The sequence below is a fragment of the Melopsittacus undulatus genome, chromosome 10 (genome assembly GCF_012275295.1).
Source record: "Melopsittacus undulatus isolate bMelUnd1 chromosome 10, bMelUnd1.mat.Z, whole genome shotgun sequence".
Lineage (NCBI taxonomy): Eukaryota > Metazoa > Chordata > Aves > Psittaciformes > Psittaculidae > Melopsittacus > Melopsittacus undulatus.
Window position 1 is genome coordinate 32,064,404 of NC_047536.1, and position 24,626 is coordinate 32,089,029.

Sequence of the window (24,626 nt, forward strand, 5' to 3'; positions counted from 1 at the left end):
CTGCAGCCCTTCTCCTCCCATCCCGTGTCACTGCTGAAGGAAAACTTGCCCATGCTTAATGCATCAGAAAAACAGTGTTTAAGAACAGCTTATCCACATGAAAACCAGCTCCCAGCAATGCTGCCAAGGCCAGTGCTCCTCATTTAACAAAGAAAACCATGGGCTTCTCCAGCTCAAACAAGATCCACATGTGGATGAAACCTAGGTAGGGATTTAATCAATGCAGGTTTGTGCATGGGGTCCCCCTTGGTCACCACCCTTTGGCCACCCACTGGGGCCAGTACATGTGGAATGGGATATGGGGGTCCATCTTTTCTGCATGACATCCCAGAGGAGAACATGGTCCTGATCCGGGTGAGTGTACAAGGAGGGCATCTTCTTCCCAGCACCAGTCTGCTCCAGTGCAGGGCTGGAGGGGGGAGTGTCACTGAATGTGCTGCTCCACCAGCACGGACCTGGCTGCTCCAGGCATCACCCGCATGGCTCTTCCTTGCTTGTCTTCTCCTGGGGCACCAAGTGAGGATTCCCAGGGTGTTCTACTCATGAAGGAGTCCTTATGGGTTCCCCACTGCGTGGCCCAGCAGGGCAGGAGGAGCTGCTCTCCCAGCATGGGTGGGATGCTGAGGTCTCCAAGCCCTCTCCTTTGCTCTGCAGTGTCTGTGTCGCTTCTCATCCTGCCCTGCTGTTAGGTCTCCTCGGAGGTAGCGTTGTGGGAAGCGGAGCTGTTCTCTGATTCCTTTGTGCTCCCTGCTGAGCACTGCTCCACTTTGACTTTCTTTCTTCCCCTCATTGACTTCTTAGCTCCTGTAAAAGCAAGACGACTGCAGGAGTTACCCACAGAGAGATGGATTCACATGTATGAGCACAGCGTGGCCTCATCCCAAAATAGGGGCTGCACAGGGGGAAGCAAAGCTCGGCAAAGGAAAGGTGAAGAGAAACCCCTCTCACATGTGAGATGCCCGGGGGAGGCTGTTGTGAGCCTGGAAGCAGAAACAACGTGGGAAGCTGAAACAGGAGAACTGACCTGGTGCAAGGGGGTATCTGAGAGGGTACCTGGGCCAGTGGGATGCATTCCTTGGATTTCTCCCCCTCCCAGTGTGGTATATGGCACACACCACACACTCAGAGAGGGATTCTGCCTCTCCATGACCCCATTCCTGCTACAGCTGCATCCAGCCCTCACTCAGGACACCCTTGGACACAGTCCCAGGAGTGGGCTGGTGAGGAGCCCAGGACAGCTTCCTGCCCCGTGCTCCAAGTGGCTGGCTTTGTAGAGCAAATCCTCTTCTTACCCAGCTCTCAGCCAGTGGTGATGGATGCTCCCTGAGCAAACAGGCACCTCTAAAGGCCAGGCACAGAGCAAAGGGCAGCATTTGCCTGTTAAACAAGCTCCCTTCGTGCTTATACAACGGCCCCCTCTGCATTTATAACTGGGTCAACACTTCCCTGTCTTTACCCATGGTCCAGAGGGGGCTATGGTGGGGTATTTCTGACAGAGCACTTCCCAAGCCCCGACATTCACATTGTGTTATCCTTGCCCTTATCAGGAGCAGCGTTCTGCTTGTTCACCTGTAGGAAAGCAGGGTACAACACATTCCTCTGTCAGCAGGGAAACCCCCCTGGCTGCACTGGAAGATCAACAGCGCTGGCAGAAACCTCCCTCTGAATGTCAATACCTCACCCTGGGAATGTGCCCTTCTCCAGTAACCACCTCCCTGACCGGCTGAGCAAACACGATGGACTTAGCCCTGTTAGCTTAGGTGCTCAGGAGGGCTCTCCTGGCCTCCCTGCCCAGGTTTCCTTGGCTAACCATTAGCAGGGGCTCCACTGGATGGAGACACAACTGCAGCCAAAGCACATCACTACTGCAGGGAGGGCAGTTGGTGCCCTCAGGTGTTATAGCCCTGAGCTGCTGCCATAAGGAACTCCTCCTGCCCACCTTTTGTCCAGGGATCATGTCCTCTTTTCCTCTTCTTCTGCAGTGCATAAGCTTTGTCTTTGGTGCAAAAATACTTCTCATCAGCCTGGGCTTCTTGTAGGACATCATCTTCACATGGGGCAGCCGCCTACATCAATGGGAAGAGCAGTCAGTCTATAAACTACCCTGGCTTTCATAGGGAGCTGATGGCCTGGCTGCACTGCTGGGGACCTTTGTGACCATTGCTATGGAGTGGTGACGAATGCTGCTGTTCATAAACCCTCTTGGCTAGCTGGAAAGGCTGGTATCTCTATCCCTCAGCAGCAAGTTGGGTAACTGTGTGGGAATGGGGCTTGGCATCTTGTGTAGGAAGAGCCATCACCCTCTGGAGTGAGCTCGGGCAGGGATAACCGGTCTTACACCTCTCGGACCCAACAGCCTAAGCTAATGGCTGAGGAGGGCAAACAAACCTCACTGTCCGTCGTGTCTGGCTCATCGGATTCCTGCTTCCCAGACTCGGCATCGTTGTCATCTAAGGAAACACAACAGGAAAAGGGTTTTGGCTGGCAGGAGGCCCCACAAGCTCAGGAGCAGATGCAGACCAATTGAGGCAGCAATAAACTGTGTTGCAAAGCAGAGGCACCACAAGCTGCATGGCTTGAAATGAGTATTTACAGCAGATCCAACAGGACTTTGCTGGGGAACCAGCTCCCAGTAAAGCCGTATTCATAGGACTTTGCTACCTTAAAGCCATAAGTGCTGCCCCGAAGCCCATGGCTATGTACAGGCTGGGGAGCTGAGCAGTACTGGGAACCCCAGACTGCACCTTCCCATTGGGGACCAGGGTGGGGAGAAGGGTGAGTGGGTAAAGAGACTGAATGGACGATCCAGTGCTGGTCTGTGGCTGTCAGCAGGGATCGTGTGTGGAGGAGCAGAGGCAGGAAAGGCAGGGGAGCTGCTTCCCTGCCCAGCAGAAGGGCTTTGCCCAGGCTGCTCAACCCCAGGCACGCACCTGCATGCACCAGACACGCACCCAACCTTTGCACAGATCGGAGCTGCATGGGGACTGAGCCTTGCTGCTGGCATCATCCTGCTCGCACCCACAGCAGCACAACTGCACTGGCCATGGAGGGCAGGAAGGGCTGGGGATGGAGCTGTGCCCCCTTCCCAGCGGCATTCCAGGGCCTCAATACTTGCTGCTCCTTACACCCAGGTGTAGCTGCAGTGGGGTTGTTGGGAGAGCATCCTCCCTTGCTGCCCCTGCCCAGGCAGGAGAGCAGACCCTGCTGCTTTGAAGCCCTCATAGAGCCCCTGATCCCATCCTCCCTTTATCCTTGGGAGAGTTAAGGTTCACTAGAAAGTGCAGAAGTGTTTGTGTATGGTTTCCTGGGCATTATGTCAACCTTAAGGTGAGAACTGCAGAAAGCCCTGTATTCCCACACCCAGAATGTAATCAGCTGAGATTCTTCTGCTATGATGCTATCTCCGGAGCATGTAAATCACAGAGGACTCCCTGCTCCAGTGTTCCCAAACCACCCCGACACGCCCAGACCAACTAATCCAGGCGAGCTCAACTTTCTGGCCCAGCCAGTAAGGCTGGAATGGAGCAGCTCTGGGCAGACGTGCTTCCTGCTCTGCTCCCTATGGCTGCTGCCTGCCTCCCACCCACCCTGGGCAAACCTGGCACCCACATCCTGCAGTGGTCAGGCAGGGAGAGAACGTGATGTGTCCCCAGACTGAGGGCACTGCTGGTTTGGGGAATGGAAAGGGCTCTTATGGAGGATGGAGCTGGGACAAGGAGGAGAGCATCCTGTCCTTCCTGCTGCAGGTATCAGCATCCCTCGCTCCGTGCTCAACCCTACATCCTGTGCCACCACAGGGCATGCTTTGAAGCAAGTTGGAACAGACAGGGATGGTTTGTCCAGCACCAGTCCTGCAAACCTCTTCATTTTCCCCATCTCTGGGGTGATTTCTGAGCTTCTGTTTCCCTGAGAGGGGTGGGTAATGCTGGGGCAGCAATGTTGTCCTGTCATGGATCAATGTGGAGTGGGTTTTGACAGCGGGTTGATGTTAAACTGATGTCTTCAGCTGCTGCAGAGCTCCATACCACCCATCATCTGAGTGCAGGATGGTCTGCAGGATGTGCAAGGGCACCCTGTGGGTGGTTCCTGGTCTGTGCTGGGCAGAGACATTGGGGTCTCTCCAGAACAGCCAGGTTATTTTCCCCCTATAGATGCTGAGCCTGAATTTTGGGCATCCCTAGGGTTGAAAACTGCACCCTTAAAGATGAAGAAGTGAAACCTGAAGTTCCCCTGATGGCCCAAAAGCACTGGGAACCAGGAGCACTGAGCTCTATGGAATGGTGTTCTGTACTGGTCAGCCCCTGCTTTGGTCCATGGGGGTTGCGGGTGCGTGCGGAGCCCAGTGCAGAGCTTGGGGCTGTGAGATACCATCACCCAGATGCTCCTGCTTTCACAAATGTCACGTTTGCCCCAGGCTTTTTACCTGCTTCTCCCTCGTGTGCGCTGACATCCAGCCTCACCCCGGCCTCTGCAGGGGCCTCTGGGTCACTCGGTGTGGAGCTGTTGGTGGGATGTGTCCGGGAGACTGTGAGCTGTAGGATACAGGGAACACAAATGCTGCCTTCACCAGGCAGGAGGAAAGGGCCATCCCCAGCCCCTATGTGATGACTGTGACATCCATGGGGGTGAGCACAGCAGAGGTGTTTCTATGCACTGGTGGTGCCCAGCACATGTCCTGCACCAGTCTGTGGGACATGGCACAGGCAATGCCTGTCCTTGGAACCGGATGGAAACCCCATCAGCATGGGAGGGGAGGTGGGAATGGGAGCCAGGGCTGGGCAGCTGAGGCTTTGCTGTGTGCAAATACATCCCTATAGCTTCACACATGCAGCAAAGCCATCCTCCCATGGGACATTAATGGTCATAACAGTGCCAGCACCAGTGCTGGGCATCCTGGGGAGGGGAAGGGACCACGGTTGATGCCAACATGAGCTGTACTCACCTCAGCTGCATCCTCCTCCTCCTCCTCCTCACCAGCACCAGGCAGTGTCTGGGTGGCACTGGGCCAGCGGTAGGGGGGGAAGCACAAGACATCCTCCTCTGCCCCATGTCTCCCATGGGAACCATGGGCTGCCGGCACTGTGGGGCTGTCCCCAGGGCTCCGTGGCTCCCGGCGGTGGTGCCAACCCCTTCCCCTGCCTCGGCCAGAGTCTGACAGGTCCAGTGGTGCATCTGCACCATCATCCCTTGCTGCCTTTGCCTTTCCTCGGGGCTCGGAGCTGTCCCGGCTCGGCCAAAGCTCCTTCTCTTCCTTCCCATCTGCAGCATCCTCCAGGAAGGACCTCTCCTCCTTGCACCCTGGTGCGATGCTCGGCCATGGGGATAGGGGCCGCTCCTCCGGTGGGAGCTTTGTGTCTCCATCTGCCTGCAGGCCTGGCTGGCACTGCTGCATGAGGAGATGCTGCAGCCGGTCCCTGTGCCTGAGGAGCTGCAGCTTCTCCTCCAGGTGCTGGTCCCTCACATACACCATGGTGGCCGGGAGCTTCAGCAAGGCTGCGTGGTCCTCCCAGCCATCCCGTGGCCGCGTCCTGCCATCGGCATCTTTGGCTCTGAGCAAGTGGTTGGAGAAGCTGCTGCCATCCCGGTCGGCAGGGGCATAGTCGCTTGCCAGCCCCAACTGGTGCAGGGAAAGGTGCTTGTGGAGCAGGCAGAGCTGCTCTCTCCGGGTGAGGAGTTTGAGGTTTTCATAGGATGGAACAGCCCTGGGGGAGTCTGGTTTCGTTGCTGACAAATAACTGCAAGAAGCAGGAAGAAAAGAATCACATTAATCAGAGAATTCCCATGCAATTTCCCAGCTCCTGCAGGTGATGTGCGTGGTCTCTCCTGCTCTTTCTGTGCCCTGTTGCAGCAGAAGGCATCATGTTTCCCTTTGGGTGCTGTGCTAGGGAGGAGGGTTCTGGCGGCCATGGGCCTTGGGCAGTTGGCAGCAGGAAGGCATCACCATCCCACCATCCAACAGTGCTCTCCCGCTGCTGGACCACAGCAGCTCCAGGCAGGGAACTGAGGGAGTGGAGGATGCAGTGACCGCTCACATCAGCACTGCTGCTGAGAAGTCACTTCTCAATCCAGCCCTTACAGCCAGAAGCATCCTAAGAACCCTCCACTGGGCTTTCTCAGTGCCTTGGTGGACCTAAGGACCTCTAGGACAGTGAAGCAGCCCCTCCTGCCCTAACTCACTCAATAGGAGGTATTACAGCCATTCCAAGGAAGTCGTTATCGTGCATGAGCCTGCCCTGCAAATCCAGTCCCTGCTATTGCTGCTTATTTGACAGCTTCTGTGTGTGAGAGCTTTTCTGGGAATGCTTAGCAGATCTAATCCCATTCTGGGAATCATGCTGTCTCCAGGTGAACTCCCTGGCTTTGCTCAGACCTCTGTGCTTCTGGAATCAATGGAGTGGATAAGCCTGGGGAAGAGCTGAGCCCTGCAGAAAAGCCCATTAGAATAGATAAGGAAGGATTGCTGCCTCCAGTGAGACAAGTCCTCTCCTCCCCCTGGAAGTGAGGGCACCTGGTTCCCCTTATGGGTCTCTCTGACCAAGCTGGAGTAACGAGAGGCTGATCTTGCTGGGCTGGATTCCAGTCATTGTTTGCTGGTGTAAACTGGGAGACCCCCCCCTTCCCTAAGGCTGTAGGAGAAGATTGGAGAAGAAGGTGGGCAGATACAGTGGATACCGGCCACCTTATGATAGAATCATAGAATGGTTCTGGTTGGAAAGGACCTTAAGATCATCCGGTTCCAACCCCCTGCCATGGACAGGGATGCCTCACACTAGACCATGTCCTCAAGACTCCATCCAACACAGTCTTCCCAGTGGAAGTGCTGTGATGGACCATGATCAGACCCACACCATGACCCATGAGCAGGCAACTCACGCCTCAAGGCTGGGGCTGTGCTCACGATCCGGAGGCAGAGGAGTCTTCCTGGCCGGTGGGGACACAGCTGCCCTCGAAGGGCTTCTTTCCAGGAGGCAGGATCTGGAGCCGGGTCTCACCAGGGCGATGGTTCCATGCAGTTGGTTGGCGATCCTCTGGGATGCCTGTGGCAGAGGGAAGAGTCTGGGTGAGCTGTTCTGCTGGGCACATGGTTAAAGGGGGCCCCACCAAGCTCATTGGTGTGACCAAGACAACCAGCTCCTAAGAGCCCTGTTTGATATGGTCCTGCCCAACAGCTCAACCATGTTTATATTGGTTTTCCCAGGAAGCTTCCCCTTTGTGTTTTCTGTCGGGATACACAATATTCATTAGGGACAGTAGTGATAGGACAAGGGGAATGGGTTGAAACTTAAACAGCAGAGGTTTAGACTGGATATAAGGAAGAAATTCTTTACTGTGAGGGTGCTGAGGCACTGGAATGGGTTGCCCAGGGAGGCTGTGAATGCTCCATCGCTGGCAGTGTTCAAGGCCAGGTTGGACAGAGTCTTGGGTGCCATGGTTTAGTGTGAGGTGTCCCTGCCCATGGCAGGGGGGTTGGAACTGGATGATCTTAAGGTCCTTTCCAACCCTAACTATTCTATGATTCTATTGTATGATTCCGTATCTCCTGGCTGCACTCATCTGTAGGTCTTGTGCCTCCTCTCAAGTCAAGCCATGATTCAGTGGCTTAGCCAAGATAAGACCCTGCAAACTCCCTGACCCCTAGTCATTCTGCTTGGCTCCTGGCTTGCATTGATTTGATGAGTGCATTTCCAGTGATGTACCTGGCTGTGAGGCCAGGACATCACCTTCTCCATCTGCTGTCATGGAAGGCTCAGCACATGTTCTGACTTGACTTTCCCCTGCCCACCTGGAGATGTCACCAACCTTTCCTGTGATCCCTATTAATTATCCTCAGATCCAGCCTGATGCAGCCTGACCAAAACCCCTTTCCACCTGCTCTTTCAAGTGTTCTGTGGCCATCAGGTAACCAAAGCCTGTGCCAAACCAGAAGCATCTATGTGGGTGTGTATGTAGGCTTGAGTTCCCAGGAATAGGGCTCCGGGAGCTGCAGCCTCATCTCCCAGTGCCCAATATCACCGTATCACTCAGCATCCCTCACCTGACACATACTTTGTGTTTTAAAGGCACGGCAGGCTTGCATCAATGACAGAATGACAACCACTGCATGCCAGGCCTTCTGAAAACACCAATATTCATGATGCTGCAGGTGGAGAGACATCTGTGCTGCTCCTGGGCAGGGCTGCTGTGGTGTGTTTGTTCTCAGTACCCACAGCTCCCACAGTTTACATGTTCTCCAGGCTTTTCCAACACCCTCAATGCTCCAGCTTCTTGCTCACCCGGTTGATGGGGAGCTGACTCTATAACTCGGGATGAGCTACACTGAAATGTGGCTCAGAACAACCTCCCCAGCCCCTTCACTGGGAGCTTTCCTCAGCAAGAGAGGAAGCAGAGCAATGGGGAGAGGACTCAAGGATGCTAGATGTGCTGTCATGGGGGATAAGGATGTGCACACCCACAGCAGGGACAGGAGCCTGTGCCAAACACCAAATGCTTTGCTTATGAGTGGCAACGTCTGGTAGGTGCCCTCCTTGGCTCTGGCCGCAGCAAACTGGCTGAGTGCTTCAGCCCCTAAATGCCTCCTGCTCTTTCCCTATCCCAGCCTCTTGATCCAGTTCTGATGAGCACAGGGGCAGGGAAAAGGCCCGAGGACATTTGGCTACCTCCAACACTCACCACTTCTGCGAGGCTGACTTCCTGCAGGGCAGTGCCTGGGGAAGTCCTGCAGCTTGGAGAGCTTCTCTGGCTTCTCTGCCCCACAGGCTTCTCTGCAAGAAAGACACAACCACGGTGATGGTCCCATAGAGATGCTGCATGCGCTGCTGGGTGCTGGCATGCCCTGGCTTCCCAAGGATGCCATTGGGTGGTACCAGCCATCCCCTGTTGAGGATTTCATGCCAACAACTCCATCTGGCTCCAGCCAGCCCCTGACTGAAGGTACCCTCCATTGTGTGTGTGTTAATGGAGTAACATGGTCCCTGCAGGAAATGGGTGGTGGGTCCAACACCTGCACAGCACCCACAGTGAGGGCACCCAAGCACTCTAACACAGAGCAGCGTTTCTCCCTTGACATGCATTCCCCCTACCCCCAGCAACCATTATGTCCACTGAGCTGCCAACAGCTTGGTTTTTGCTCTCCAGACCCTTTCCCAGAGCAGCTTTGCACCATGGCTCTTCCCATCCCCAGGTCCCTCAAGGGTGGCAGGAGGCAGCAGCACCAACCTTCTTCCAGCTCGAGGCCTGGCCCATCATTCTGGGCTTCTTCTGCTTCCCTGTGAGCTGCTTTCTCAGTGCTGGCATTCCTGCTCACTGGGGACAGCAATGCCAATGGGGAGCTGGGAGTGGAGCTGCTTTCCTTGGAGGTGACTCCTGGGGGCTTTGCCCTGTCCCTGTTAAAAGGAGGAAATGAATGAAGGAGAAGGGGCAGGAAAAGGAAGGTTTGAGAGCCACTGTACTGGGACCTCTGACTTATAAAGCCCAATATACAACTATACATATAGATATGTATGCGGATATACAGGATCCTCAGACTCACCTCATTCCATTGCGGGTTATTGCCAGCTCAGCTGCAGTCTGGAGCACGAGACAGAGCCAACATGACAGCTCAAGGTCTGATTTCCCCACTTGGCCATGGGTAATGTCTCAGGAAGCTGTGACGTTGGGAAAGCCAAAACCCAACTGCAGCTATTGCAAAAGCTCAGCGAGAACCTGTATGTCCCTGGCTGGGCTTTCAGCCTGGGTTCAGCACAGGGATGTGGTGCTGTCCCCCTTCACCATATCCAGCTGGTGGGGTTGATGCTCTTGGTCACTATAAGGGAGTCATTGAGTCTTAGAGACCCTTGCTTATGCCATGGACCACATCCTGGCTGGACCCTGATGCTGACACATGGGTGTTTGGCTGGGAATCTTCCTATCCAGCAGTGCATGGAGCAGAGCAGGAATGCTCAATGCTCATCAAACCCATGCCAACCAACAGCTCTGAAAGCCCTCAGCCCTTGGGAGGAAATGGGGAGTAAAAGTGAGAATTCCTCTTTAAGTGGATGGTGCTTCTGGTCTCCAAAGAAAACACATTTCTAAACTAATCCCTCAGTGCTAATTCCTTTGGACTTTAAGCCCTGGAGGGAAGAGCTGATTTGCATGTACTGGCCAGCCTGGCGGGTTACTTGCCTTTCAACACAGTGCTCTGCTGGGATATGAACCTGTTGGTGCAGATCACTTCTTCCTCTTAACCCCATCTCAGTCCCTTGCACATCACTCTTCGTCCCCAGACACAACCTGTTTCCTGCAGACCCTCTCTGGCTGCTTCAGGAGCAGAGCTGGTGCCATGGGAAAGCCATGGAAACCCTGGCTGGGATCCATGGCTAAAGTGAGCAGCCCAGAGCTTTGCTTCCCATGAGACACCCATGGATTGGTGCCCAATACCCTTGCTCCCAAAACTGAATCCTTGGATGCAGGTGAACAGGGGAGCGAGCAAAGACCAACAGGGACTTAAAGAGCATTATGGGTGTTTTGGTATCTAACATCTACAGGACATCACAGGACTTAGATCCATAAGGATGCCACGGTCTGGAAAAGCCCTGCTTGGCTGCGGGGATGCCTTTGTCCTTACCAGCACCCCTCATAGTGAATGAAACCCAGCTGAACACTTACTCCAGGCTCCGGAGCTTCTTCAGTTCTTCCTTGAGGGTTTTGTTCTCCTCCCGCAGGCGGCTCGTCTCGTTAGCTGCAGGGACACAAGTTGTGCCTGGATTCAGGCACTGCATGGAGGGAGCTGGTGCTCCTTACAGGGATGAGGGGAAGGAAAAGGCATCAGGACTTGAAGGGATCCCAGATCTTCCTGCTCTGAAAACACCCCAGGGGCTAAGGGATAAAAGGAGCATCTTCCCGAGCTGGATTTGGTCAGGACTGGGGGAGTCCTTGCAGCTCAGAGGAGAGCATGACTCAGATGGGATGGTGGCTGTGGGACAGTGGGATGGACACAGCCAGCACCCTGCTTGTGAGCATCACTGCTGCCTCCCATGAGAGGGTGTTGCTTTAGGGGCCATGGAGGGGATCAGAGGGAGCTGTGAGCACCAAGCAACTGGGTGCTGCATTGATGAGCAGAGTGAGCTGCTACCTTGGGTCACTCTGTTTGAAAGCATCACTTGGGGAGCAATGGCATAACAGGGAGATAATCCAAGGGCTGCTGACACCTCTGCATCCTCCTGACTGCCTTATAGAATCTCCTTATCTCCTTTACCCCCAGGACCCTTGCTGGGCCAGCCAGATTCCCAGGGAAAAACACATGGAGCCTGAGAGGTGCTGGGAGCTCTGCCAAAGGCTGGGGAGAAGATCCCTCATGCTTGGTTCCCATCTACCTGCACTGAGCTGGTGCTGTGACTTCCCTGTCTGTGCCAGTGTTGCTCCTCCAGTATCAAATCCATCCTTTATCCAGGTGGCTGACATGGCCTGGGGCTGCTCTTGGCATCAGCATCTCTCATCTTCCTGGGGGTTCAGAGGGCTGCAACCCCCCCAGCTCTGCCACTTACTGTGAGTGGCTTCCTCTGCTTGGGGGGTACATGGGCTGCATCTGCAGTCCTGCTCAGATCTGATTTTCCAAGGCCTCAACACTTCCACTGGCTCCCTTCCTTCTCCCCATCCCCAAACCCTTCCTTGGGTGCCCAGGCACTGGGAAGGTTCACATGCAAATATCTGGGAGAGGCATTAACGGAGCAAAACTCAGCCCAAGCCGAGCTCAATGGCAGGGGATGGTACATACTGAGGATGAAGATGTGCTGCAGGCTCTGGAAATGGGAGGTCTCGTACTCATTCTGCTTCTTTTTGGCCAGCTCCTGGGTGACCATGCATCTGTCACAGAGACCCGCTCGCAGCCTGGAGGAGAACCCATGGGCAGCAGCTTGTTACCACATGGTTCCCATGAGGAAAATAAGCTCCTGCCCTTCCCATGGAGAAGCATGAACACAGAACTGGTGAGAGGTGTTTAATCTGTGCAACCCAGTCCTGGCTTTTCCTCCCCAACAGATCCAATCCCATCACCATCATCTGTGTGCTCCTCCAGCTCTCCCAGCAGCTGAGTATGAGCAGAAAAGGGGTTCAGATGCTATCTGCTTCTGGGAAGACAGCAAACCCGAACTCCTCCCTTTGGAGGGTGCCCTCACTGCCATCAAACAGCACCCTATTGAGAAAGCAATCTTACCTGTTTTCTAGCACCTTCACGTTTTCTTTAAGGACCTTCTGTTGTTCCCTTAACTGGTGGTTTTTAGCAAACAACTCTTCAATTCTCTGAGCATCACTGATTGAAGAAACAGAGCAAAGAAAAGAGGGTTATTGGATTTCTCCCCCTAATCTGTGCCTTTATCTCCCTGTCAAGGGGAAGGATTTCTGTCCCCAGCCCACTGTGCTGCTCAGTCCAGTGTAGCTGCATTGCTTTTGCTTGTGTGTCAGGAGGAGAAACAAACGTACTGCAGCCCAGATGCCACCCTGGGACACCCTGGAAGCTTGCTTCATCCCAGCTTCCCAAGAGAGCAAGCACCCATTGGCACAAGCATCACCTGCCGGTGGGAAGGCAAACCTGGTGGGCTGAGATTACCCCAAACCCTCCCTGTGCTGGGGACTTCTATATGAAAATCACCGAAAAAGGTTTAGATTTGGCAGATCCACAAAGGCAAAATGTGCTTGATGAACCAGGCAGCCTCAGAGGAGTGCCCAGAGGTCTGAAAAGGAAGCAGCAGAACCTCCTCTCCACCCCGGTCCTACTGTGGGTAGAACAGACACAGCATCGCTCACCGGCACTTCTCGGTCATCAGCTCCGTCAGCTTGCTCTGCAGACCTGGGATAAAGAACAGAGATGTGGGTTTTATTGCCAATTCACCAGCACTCAGGAATGAAATGTGATGTTGGAACATCAGGAGCAGGCCATCTTTGCAGAAACCTCATCCATGCACAAACCTTATTTCCGAGAAGGAGCAACACATTGTGTGTGTTAAAGCTTAACGCAGCAGGAAAAGTGGTGCAAAATGTGAGCACATTTTGTGTTTCCACTATTTAAAGAGTTTGCATTTCCCTCCCACCCCCAAAAAAGTCTGTTTCTGTGTTGTTTCTCCTCATTTCTCGTTACAGCACGCACTCCCCAGGTGGGCAATACTTTATACTTAGGGCCGCAAAGCATCTTAAAGGATGTTTACAGCTGAACAAGCTCATCTTTCGCTGATGGATCTGCAGACGTTACATCTTGTCAAACCCATTTTATGCAAAGTAGATGTAAACATGTGGTTGAAATTGCTCAACAGTTCCCTCTAACTCTCACATGGCTCAAAATTACACAAGAGAAGAATGAAGTCATAAAGCAGAATCCTCCAAAAGTGCTCTTGGTTTGTTCATAATATCGATAGTGGGAATTATTCTAATAGGAAAACAATTGGATTTGGCATTTGGTTGCTTAGCTTAATGGTTCTTATTTAAATAATGTATAGCCTAAGGAATAATTTATTCCCTAGAGGAATAAACTATCCAAGCTGACTCTAAGGTTTTATTTTAACAGAGCTTTATACTTCAGCTGCTTCTGTCTTACAGATTATTGCATTTTCCACTTTCCCCTTGATCGCTCAGTATCCAAATATACTGCAATCCACAGTGCTTGGAAAAGGTACCTGGCAGATGGGCACATCACTTCTGCAAACCTCCCAAGTCACCTTTATCACAGACCGTGGTTGGCAGCAAGAGCAGGAAAGGAGCCTAATTCCTTGTGATTAATGCTTGGAGCAAGTGGGATCCCTGCAGGGACTGATCACCTCCATGGCTTGCTCTCCAGGAGTACTGGATGAAGGAATGACTTCTCTCTTCTGCTCCTCCTCAGCATCCAAAAAGTTACTGCTTTTCTCAGTAAACCCCATTGAAGATACCAAGGTGCTATGGAGGGTGTACTCCTTTGAGGGCCAGGCTGTGACCCTGTGCATCCATCCATCCATCCATCCATTCATCCATCCATCCATCCATCCATCCATCCCTTTTCCTTCCCTCTCTCCAGGGTATGCTTGCTGAGCCCTAACTCCCAAAGCTCCCTAACCCACACCCTTTCCTTCTCCCTTCAAGTTACATGAAACCAACCAGATCAAGGTGGCCTTACAAAGAGATGGACCTTGGCTGGTTTTAGGAAGACTTCTCATGTCTCCTTACCTTGGACCTCTTTCTCATGGATTTCCTTGAGCTTATTCAGGAACTCTCCAAAACTCTCTGTGGTCATGTTCAGGGCTGTGCTGCACACTGGGCTGCTGCCAGGGAGAGGATGTCCTTTTGTTCCAAATCGGTCAGGTTTCGGCCTAGAACAGAAAGAAAAAGCCCAATAAAAGAGAAGTTTCTTGTACTTGTGGTGTTCTGGAAAGTCTTAGAACCAGGGCAAAACCCACATATAGAAAGTGAAATCATTTGCTAAACCACAGACAAAAAGGGAGGCTCATCCAGGGGACACATTTTTGTCCACCCTGCCTCAGCCCCAGGCTGGGGACACAGGGAAAACAGAGGGTGATGGCTTGGATAAATGGGAGAACCAAAAGATCAGCTTTTCCAGCTGGGCTTTTCCTCTCTTTTCCCTAAAACCCCTGGGTTTTTCCTTTTTTTTGGTCAAAAACAACCCTCAAAATGAGGAGAGGTGGAAAGAAATCCATGATAGTCCCAGTTCAGCAAGCTGGGAAAGGTGGGAAGTGAACAAACAGCATGGAAGTAAAGTAGCTATTTTTTAAGAATGATTTTAAGAATTTTAAGGTTTTAAAAGGATTTTAAAATTTTAAGAATGTTTAAGAATTTTTGCCCTGAATTTCAGATTTTTTTCCCCAAACTCAAGATTTTTCCCCCCCCTAATCTCATAAATTTTGAAATTACTATCAGGGATGGAAAGCAGAAACTTTGGAACTGAGAAAGCTCATTACATCACTGATGACCTCATTCCTCACCGGGATGCTGATATTGGGATAAACTCTTTCCTTTCCATCAGCCAAAACCTTGGGAGGTCTCAGATCCCCTGAAACAGGAATGGGACCAGGTCTTTCCTGGACCACTGTGGCAGTGGGGAGGGGTGTGTGTCCAAGCATCCCTGGGGCAGAGCATCATGGAGGGTCCCCTGTGGTTTGGGTAGGAGAGGGGGCAACATCCCTGCTCCCCTGAGCAGCTCACAAAAGCCTTGCCCAAACCCAAACCCACACTGGCAGAAGAGGGACTTCCACATGAGGACATCCAGCATTGCCACATGGGAGCTTCTCCCTTAGAAGTCACGCTGGGTAACTGACTCATAGCCCACAGCCCTGAACACTCAGCTTCCAACCATACAGAGATGACCAGGAAGAAAACATCCCCTCTGCTGTTTGGGGCTGAAAAACCAGGCTGGGACCTGGGTTTTACAGCCCCATGGCAGCACGGGGAGGCTTCTGCTGTGCTCCAGCACTGCTCCTTGCCTGTGCCTTCATCTGCCTGCAGAGCAGAGGTGTGCCGGATCACCTGCATATGCACGATGTGGGCTGGAAAGAAGAAACTTTCCCCTAAAGCATCTGATTTTCAAACGAAATGAGGCACGCGCCAGCGAGCAGCAGCAGGAGCTGGGCTTGGGCGCTCCCAGCACAACACAAAGCATCTCAAGGCGTTTCCTTTGCCTTCTGAGCAAACCTGGTGCAAAAGGAGCAGAAATCTCAGCCTATGGAGAAAAAGATAAGGATTGTTCCTTGCTCCCACTTCCCTGGGCATAAATCCCCCCCTTCTCCAGCTCCGCGGGATCTCTTCCAGCAAGTAAAAGCCACCCGAGGCACGATGAGGCTTGCTGTGGCTTGTGCAGCTCAGGACTGTGAAATGGGATTGGGTTCTTTGCTGCATAGATCCATAGCAGAGCAAGGGAAGTGATAATCAATTCTATTCCAAACAGAAATCCAAAGCCTTGATGTTAATGGGAAGCACTTCATGGGATCGCTGTATCCTAAATCCAGCTCTGCCCTGGGCAGATGGGAGGTTGTGAGACCCACCACTGCTCTCATGGGTCTGCCACCCCACTGGGAAGGCTTTGAAGTGCTCAGGCATGAGTTCCCATTGCATTCCTCAGTGCTGTAAACTGGGAAAGGATTGCAAGTGGGAGCAGAGCCAGCAGCAGCCACTTGGGCTCCCTGTGATGCTCTGTGGTGCCGGATCAGTCCTGCCCACCGTGGTGCTTCCCTCTCCTCAAGGCTTGGAGGGCTGAACAGCAGCTGGGATTCTAGGACACAGGGCTCTGGTTGGGACATCCCAGGAAGGTGACATCCAGTCTAGGGCTCATGCCAGCTGGTGGCTCATGGAGGCAGGACTGGACCTGGATGTGGTGGGATCAGTACGGGATCTCAGTGCTGGATCTGGATCCCTGCTGCTGTGACTCAGTGCTGCAGGCAGAGGCTGGCACATCAGGATTTGGGGCTGGGATGTGAGCAGCAGCTTTGCCTCCTGTGCATTGCTGCGGTGCTGCCAAGGTTGGGGTTCACTCTGGATTATCCTCTGCTCAGAGCCCCCAGATCAGTGGGATCTGTGACCTGCTGGGATCTGACCAGAGGAGAAAAGCTTTTGCTGTGTGTGGTGCTTTTTGTGATGCCAGCATCCATCCCTGCCTGCTGGGATTACTACTCTGGAGCCAACCTGGCGAGCACTTTGGGCCTGCAGTCTGCACTCACACATGGTTATGAGATGCTGCGTGAGCATCACTCTCAATGCATCTGTTCCCAGGATTCAGCCTTTTGCAGCACAGAGCAACCCCGCAGAGAGCCTGGGCAATCCAAGGGGTGCAGCTTCGCTCCCTTCTCCCCCAGACTGGCCAAGATGTGAAGCCAGAGCCCCTCACTCCTCCACCCTGCTTGAGAGGATTTATTGAGGGACATTATTGATGAAGACCAGACCACAGAGTCCTGCAGTGTGGAGCTTGCTCCCCCAGACAGGGATTTCATTTACAGCCCTGAGCCCTTTCCAGAGCTGTCACTGTAATATACACCCTGCGGTGCCAGATGCGGCCCCGCGGTGGGACAGGCTGTATTTCAAAGTGATGGGTGCCCTCTGCAAACAGAGCCTCAGTGTTGGAGACCAAAGGCAAACTCCTCATCCAGCCCTAAACCTGATGGGGTTGGAAAGCCCAAGCCCCAGAGGACAGTGCGATTGCTGATGGCTGTGGCTTTGCTTACCTGCTCTCAGCATCCCCTGATGCTCAGCTCAGGGTAGGACAAGGGATCCAGGTCAGGGTGCAGGTCCGTGGCACACTGGCTCTCACACATAGGGCTGGGGCAGAATCACCTGGGTACCAATGGCATCGCTCCACAGGATGGGATGCTCCTGACTGCAGCTGGGGAAAGGAAAATAAGCAGAGAGGTTGTTATCCCATATGAGGGGGTTTGGGAAAGGCTGGAGAGGGCAGCACAGGAATGTCCCATCCCCTGGTCCCAGCGGATTTATAGCTTCTCCTTACCATCCGCAGAGCTGCTTGAGCAAGCCACAGCGCATCCCCACACTCAGCACTGCTTCCTTTCAGAAGAATAAAGCAGCTCATTAGCCAAATGAGCTTAACTTGTTAAACATAATCATAAAAAGAAGTTAAAAATGGCAGGACTCTGAAGTTCTGACACTGTCGGATCAGAGGAGCTTTAATGGATTTACAACCAGATACTTGCCCATCAGCAGCGCTGGAGTTGTTCAGCTTCAGGCTGGATTTATGTAATATACCTTCCACTGGGTGACTGCCAGGCAGGGCTGCTTTGAAGAGCCAAAGTTTCTTTTCTTGGCTCCCCTGCGATGTTCCTGCTCTAATTTTAGTTATAAATTGAATTTATACTTGGAAAAGCTGCTTGATCACTCGTGGAAAATCTGCGGTGCCAGGAGTATTGCACAGGACAGCAGGAGGCTGATCCGCTTTGCTGATGTACCGTGTGCTTGGCACGCTGGAGAGGGGTTTATGTGTGTGCTGGAGCCTTTTGCTTTGGCTGGGCATTCATTTGTTTATATGGCTTTATATGGCTTTACACGGCACGGGCTGGGCTAAAGTGGAGCCCAGCCCTTGCTCTGCTCTCCACCACACTGGTTTCATGTGCAGGTGTTGGATGGGGACTGGCAGGTTGCAAAACTCCCCCCCAACAACAGGTGAGACAGGAGGAGCAGCTTTGGCTCTTGCCTCTCCAGGGAGAAGGATTTGGTGCCTTCCTCCACCTCGCACAACCCGAAAAGCCTCCCCAAAGCAGGGAAGCTGCTCCGTGCTGCTCTGCCAGCTTAGGGCAGGTTTGCAGGAAGCCCTTGATGCAGACACCCTGCCCCAGGGTCGCCTTTGCTGGCCTTAGGATGGGGCATCCTCATCCTGATGCTCTGGGGCTTTGCTGGTGAGCAGTGCTGGTCACAGCCCCTGAACAAGCCAAACGGGACGGGCAGCACCAGGGAGATGCTGCCCCTGCTCACGTGTGTGCAGACATGCCCCGTTGTAGGGAAAGGAGAACAAGAGTGAATCCTCCAAGACAAAGCTCCAGCCTCAAGTCCCAACCTGCACACCTATTTACTGCAGCCCTATAAAGTCTGTGTTGCCATAATACAGCAAAGTCCCGGCTATCACAAAACCAACAGCTCCATTTCTCTGCCACCCCAGCCTGTTAAAGGCAGCTTCTGCTTCCCTAAGCACAGTCACAAAACAATGGAGATCTTCCATTGCCATATTTCTGCTTGAGAGCCCTTAGCTGGGGAGGTTTCCCAGTGTCCTATAGGGACAGGAACAACCCTTCTCCTGCCAGAGAGTCTTTGCTGCCCTGGGCTTGCAGGATCACTAAAGGAGATGGTCCTCTGTAGTACCTGAGTATTCCCAAGAATGGGACTTTGGCTTTTATACAGTGGGCTGAGCAGTTAAGGGATCTCTTCTTGCACTCTCCCACCCCCAGATCAGGTTTAGCAGTAAATACTTGTCCTGCTCCCTACTCAAGAAGGAATGCCATTTGGATCCATCAGCCATGCCCTGGTGCTCCATGGAGCATGGTGGAACTTTGGCTGCATCTGTGAGCAGATCGGTGTGCCCGCATGAGGATCTGGGAGTGCCACCTATCTGCCTGTGCATCTCGGGGTAACCACAGCTCCTACAAACATCACTTCATTAACACATCAAAATGCTCTGGGAAGTGGGTAATGAAGCTCTATCGCGTTTTTCAGGTGTTTTAATTGGGAAGCGGTGAGGCTCAGGGAATAGCTCAAGGCCCCATCGGCAGCGGAGGCGCGTGGCTGCTGCCTCCACCCAGCCCGGTCCCATCACCTCCCCTGTCCCCAGAGCCCTCAGTTGGGGTGAGCAGGTGGTAAATAGCCTGGGAAGCTCTGAGAGATGGAGGTATCGTCCCATGCTTCCATTGGGATCCCGTTATACTGCACATAGAGTCATGGAATGGTTAGGGTTGGATAGGACCTAAAGATCATCCAGCTCCAAACCCCTGCCATGAGCAGGGATGCCTCAGCCTAGACCATGCCACCCAAGGCTCTGTCTGACCTGGCCTTGAACACTGCCAGGGATAGAGCATTGACCACTTATTTGGGTTCCAGCACCTCACCACCCTCACAGTAAAGAACTTCCTTATATCCAACCTGAACTTCCCTTGTTTCAGTCTGAACCCTTCACCCCTTGTCCTCTCAGTACAGTCCCTGATGAAGAGTCCTTCTCCAGCATCCTTGTAGCCCTCTTCAGACACTGGAAGCTGCTCTGAGGCCACTTCACAACCTTCTCTTCCCCAGGCTGAACAGCCCCAGTGTTCTCAGCCTGTCTTCATACATGGTACCTAGAGAGCATCTCAATCTCACTGTCTTCCCCTCCATAGCAGAAGAGCTCAATAGCAGCACACCTTGGAGCCCATGCTGCTCCTGACAAATGGAGAATCCATCATTCCTGGTCCTGCATGGATAACAAGTCTTGTGTGGGCTAAGGGGCACGAAGATACATCATAACTATGCTCACATAAGCTGATCCCTCTGCTCCTGGGGTAAGGTGTGTGTGGGCATCCTGAGCAAAGCTAATGGCCATGCAAATGACAAGAATAAACCTCTCTCCCCTGGGTATGGTGCAGGTGATGAAGTCTTTCAACTGAATCAGCTTTTCTCTTCAGCACCATTTAAAAAAGGGGCAATGTGCCAGGAAGTCCTGCAAAACCATCCTGAATGCTTGGGCTCCACTGGTTGAACCAGGTCAGCAGGATGGGGGTGGGACAACCTGTAACACCTCTCCATGGGAGCCCGCAGGACCTTGGGGTGCTGGATCTGGCCCTATCTTCATGGCTAGGGCAGTTTAAAGCCTCTGGTGGTGCAGGATCCAAAGCTGAACTGGGTGGCTGGGACCCCCTGCTAAAGGGATGCCCCAGTGGGGATGCCCCAGCTTTCAGACAGCTGCAAAACCACATCAGGCTTTTATCTACTGATGTAAGGCTGAAGTCTTGGTGGTCAGTAAATACTTCTCTTTTATAACAGCAGGAGGTGCAGGAAAGGCTCCACATACTTGGAAGATGTGGGACAACATCGTTGTGTTTGCTGTTAGTGTGCAAAACAAACCCCATCACACACAGGACACCTGCACAAGCCATGGTCCCCTTGGCATTGGTAGCTGCAAGCTGCTGGGACTGTGATTGTGCAGGGTTTGGGGTGAGAGGATGTTGGGGTCTGCAAAGAGCCCTTTAATTCACAAGGATCTGCTCCACGTGCTGTGCTTCCTGCTCCAGTCTCGGACAAGTATTCCTGCTGTGGGTTTTCCCATACATCCCACACAGCTCTTCTACAGCAGTGATGGAGCACATCTCCAGGTGCTGCTTCTCTGCTTTCAAGGTTTGTTTTGGGCAATTTGAGCAATGACAGGGTTTCAGGTGTCATGCAGGTGGGGCCTCCACAGGTCAAGAACAAGCAGGGCAGGAAGTGTGGATGCTTTTCTCTTCCAAGCTTTCAGCATCTGCTCCTGGTGAGGTTTGGGAGCCAGATTCCCATCGCTGAGGTGGTACAGGGATGTGTTCATGATGCTGAACATCTGGAACAAATGAGCTGCCTCCAAAAGCCCTGGTGAAGCTTTGACTAAAGATGCCAAGGATTAATTCCATCAAATCTTTTTCCTTTGGGGATTCCTGCAGATTAGGTCGAAACACTGGGGAGCTCTCACTGACCTCCCACTTCTGGAGAGGGAACGTGCCCACAGCCTCTAATCTGGAAGCAAAACTTACTCAGCATGGCTTTACCTTCCTCACAGCCACACATCCTTCCAGCCAGCTGCAGGCACATCTGCCAAGCAGAGCGAGTCCACTGCTGAGCACATCCCCTAACACATCGCATACTTGCAGGCTAGCTGGGACATGTGCACCCTCTCACAGCTCCCGAGCGGATCCAGGGCAAAGCTCAGCGGGAGATGCCATATTTGGGAAATATCTGCTTCTTCCACAGGCTTGCACAGGACCATGATTCCAAACCTCACTGCACAGCGCGCTGCCGGCTTCATCCTGCATCCCACCCAGACCAAGCAGTGATGTGACCCTGCTCTGCCCTGGCTTCAGCCCTGCTGCAGTATCATGGAGGGGTCCTCTCTTACCAACTCAGCTCCCATTGTGCTGTCCAACAAGTGGGGTGGCCACAGTCAGGTATGTTTATGGGATGAGACATCTCTGCTTGTCCCAGATGCTTAGTGACACACTGGTGTTGAGGACTCTTTGCTGCCCAAGATGGATTTTGAATCAATACCATGCATCAGTGTCCCATGTCCTCTGCTAAAGCTATGGGAGGATATGTGATCATCTCCCCTGCAAGTGCTTTCAGGGCATTCCCTACCATGGGACTGTCCTAGCAGAAGGGACAAGGAGTAGGTGATGGGCATGGTTCAACCCACAGCAACAAAACCCCTTTGTGGACACAGCTGCCCCCCCCCCCCCCCCAATCCCACCACCACTTAATTTGACCTGGATTTAACGTAGGGAAGAGGGCTCCCGGCTCCCAGTAGCATCACACCTCTGCTGTGTGTGGGAGCCTCAGCAAGCTCCAGCATTGCTGAATACCTGCACTGCCTGCAGGGGCACATCCACATGCCAGGAGGGCATCAGCAGGATGTCCCATGGGGAATACAATGGGAACAGAGAGCCACCTCACCCAGCTATCCGGGGTCACTGCAACCCAGCTCCCAGCTGCCACAGGGGGTAAAAGGGAGCAAACTTCTCATCCCTGGCAACAGGGATGTGGTCAACACAACCAACCTCGAGGTGAGCAGTGCTGCCTGCCTGAGACAGGCACTGCTGCCAGCCCCTGCATTCCCACCGTGCATCCCAAAGCATCCACAGACCCGGCTCTGCTCACACCACGGCTGTCACAAGACACAGATGCTTGCTCTGAGCAAGCTTTGATGTTTGCTGCCTCTGGTTCCTGCTCTGTACATGCAAATGCAGCCGGACTCCCTGGTAATCACATAGCCCCTGACACCCACAAGCTGCTCTGATCCTCGCGTAGCTGTTGCACATTGCCTGAGCTAGAACTGGATGCTGTTTCTTTGCATTTCAGATCTCCCATTACCTTTCATGCCCAAGTGGAAAACGCTAGAGGAAAAGAGGAGCGGAGAGCCCCAGGGTCCTGGCTGGGCAGCAGCCACACAGCTCAGCTCCTCTCCCATCCAACCCCGCACACCCATAGAAGCAGAGCTGCCGCTTTGCAACAAGCCATCAACCCCCTGACCGCTGGAAAAGTACAGATTTCCTCCTCAAACTCCGAGAGGGGATGGAAAAGCAAGGAAGAAACCGATGACACAGCAGCCTCGCCCATCAGATGGGAGCTGGACCAGGCTCCGGCTGCCAGCACTAAGTGACAGCTCACCCCAGCCCGCTGCTGTGTGGATTTAGGACAATTCTCCATGCAATGCTCCCTCCGGCTCCCTTCCCAGCTCTAACACTGCCCGGGATGCCAGGGGACAGATAGAAATCAGTGCAGGCACAATACTCACATTGGGGGACTGTGTCTGTGTCTCTCCCTCGGCTCCTCTGGCTCAGTTAAGTGGTGCTCAAGAGACGGTCATCTGGGACACGGGAGACAGGAGTGAGCAGTGTGGGTGAACTCGCACACACAATAAGCCATAATTTTTCTCTGCAGTCTGACTGGCTCTACTGGTTTGCTTTTCTTTGCCCCAGCAGCAGAAAGGAGGCTCAGCTCAAATAAAGCTGCCCAACAGGTTCTGCTATAACACAAAAAAGTGGCAAGACCAGTATGGTGTGAACCCAGATAGAGATTTGATTGTTTTCCCATAATTACAGCTCAACCTGTGCTCTTGGTTGAAGTCAATCACATCAGCAAACAGACCCTTTTCAATCATTCATTCACCATTAAGATGAGAACTTTTATGCTTTATGTAACTTGGTTCTTTCAGAGAGGAAGAGAAAAATCAAATGTGACAGCAGCAGCATCCTACTAAATCACAGCAGCACAGCCCAGGGCACACAAGAGCTTGGGAGAGGAGAAGGAACATGCCCAAGCTGACACAAACAGCTACTTGCAAGTGCAGGATGAAAGCCTGTGGTCCTGGAATGTCTCTTAGGAGCGCTTTGCAGTGGTGGGGGATGCTCTGGGGACCAGTGGGGAAAGGCTGTGTGACTTGTGCTGATCCTGGCCAGCAGCCCTGGCTTAGCCTGGGATCGCCTCCCAGCTCCAGCTGCTGACACAAGCAGCTTCCACCCGGAACCGTGGGCTGGTGGAGCTGAAGGCAACACGGACATGTCCTGAGCCTTTGAAGTGCAGCTCTTTCAGCATCCCCTGGCAAATTGCTGGCATGGATTCCCCTGCCCAGGCTGGGCAGGAACAGCCTTCCCCTGCATGCAGGGGCTGTGAAAGCAAGGGATGCATTCACTCACCATCAGCACAGCACCAATAGAAAGCAATAAATGGTTGTTACCTACATATCTGAGACCAGGCCAGCACATCCTGCTCAGCCAGGAGCTGCCTGGTGAGCACAGGGCCCTGCTGTGCTGGCACAGCCACCTCTGAGCACAGCTCTGTACTTGGGAAGGACGCGTCCGTGTTGCTTAATAGGACACGTAAGTTGGGAGGGTGGTTTCCATGGGATATTCCCAGGGCCAGTGGATAGGGAGAGCTCCTGTGGAAGGGCATTTGGAGCACAGAGGCTGAGCTCCCCTTCTGAGTCCTCCTGTACTGCACATCCCCAGAGTTTGGTCCCCAACCAACATCTCAGCCCCTCGGCTGGTGTAAAGTCGCATCCATCCACCAGCAGCAACATCACCACACTGATTTACACCCCAGCTGCTGAGCTGGCTCCTTAGGAAAGCCCAGCACAGCTCTGAGCATCCTTGGCAGCGTTTCCCTGCAGCAATCGCACCATCCATCTGCAGCAATGCTGCTAAACAGTGTCTTTGAGCTTTGTTCCCCACACACGGACAGGTTGGGCAGGCAGGGAGCAGCCGGGGCTCCCAGGAATGCGGCTGCACGCCCTTGCTATGGAAATGGGTGGCAGGTAAACAAGCAGTGCTTGGTGAGCAGTGGTCCTTGGCAGACCTGTAGGGACTGTTTGGTGGTTGCTCTACATGCATGGAATTCCTGGCTCGTTCCTCTGCAAGAGGGACACAGCACGAGGCTAAGGAGGGGTAATTCCCATCCGAGGCTTCTCATGA

The 24,626-nt window shown here is 53.2% G+C and overlaps 1 protein-coding gene across 1 annotated transcript; it reads right to left on the reverse strand.

Annotated features, from left to right (window-relative positions):
* Positions 1-188: 188 nt before the first annotated feature.
* RBBP8NL (RBBP8 N-terminal like) lies at positions 189-23,101 on the reverse strand. The gene is made up of 15 exons (XM_034067009.1): positions 22,952-23,101; positions 17,172-17,329; positions 14,170-14,312; positions 12,781-12,823; positions 12,191-12,286; positions 11,753-11,865; positions 10,645-10,717; positions 9,217-9,383; positions 8,671-8,762; positions 6,874-7,037; positions 4,943-5,735; positions 4,424-4,532; positions 2,389-2,450; positions 1,940-2,066; positions 189-804 (listed from the first exon to the last, which is right to left on the reverse strand). Exons 3-15 carry the CDS (start codon positions 14,234-14,236, stop codon positions 686-688), a joined length of 2,025 nt encoding a protein of 674 aa, XP_033922900.1. The 5' UTR covers positions 14,237-14,312; positions 17,172-17,329; positions 22,952-23,101; the 3' UTR covers positions 189-685.
* Positions 23,102-24,626: the final 1,525 nt, after the last annotated feature.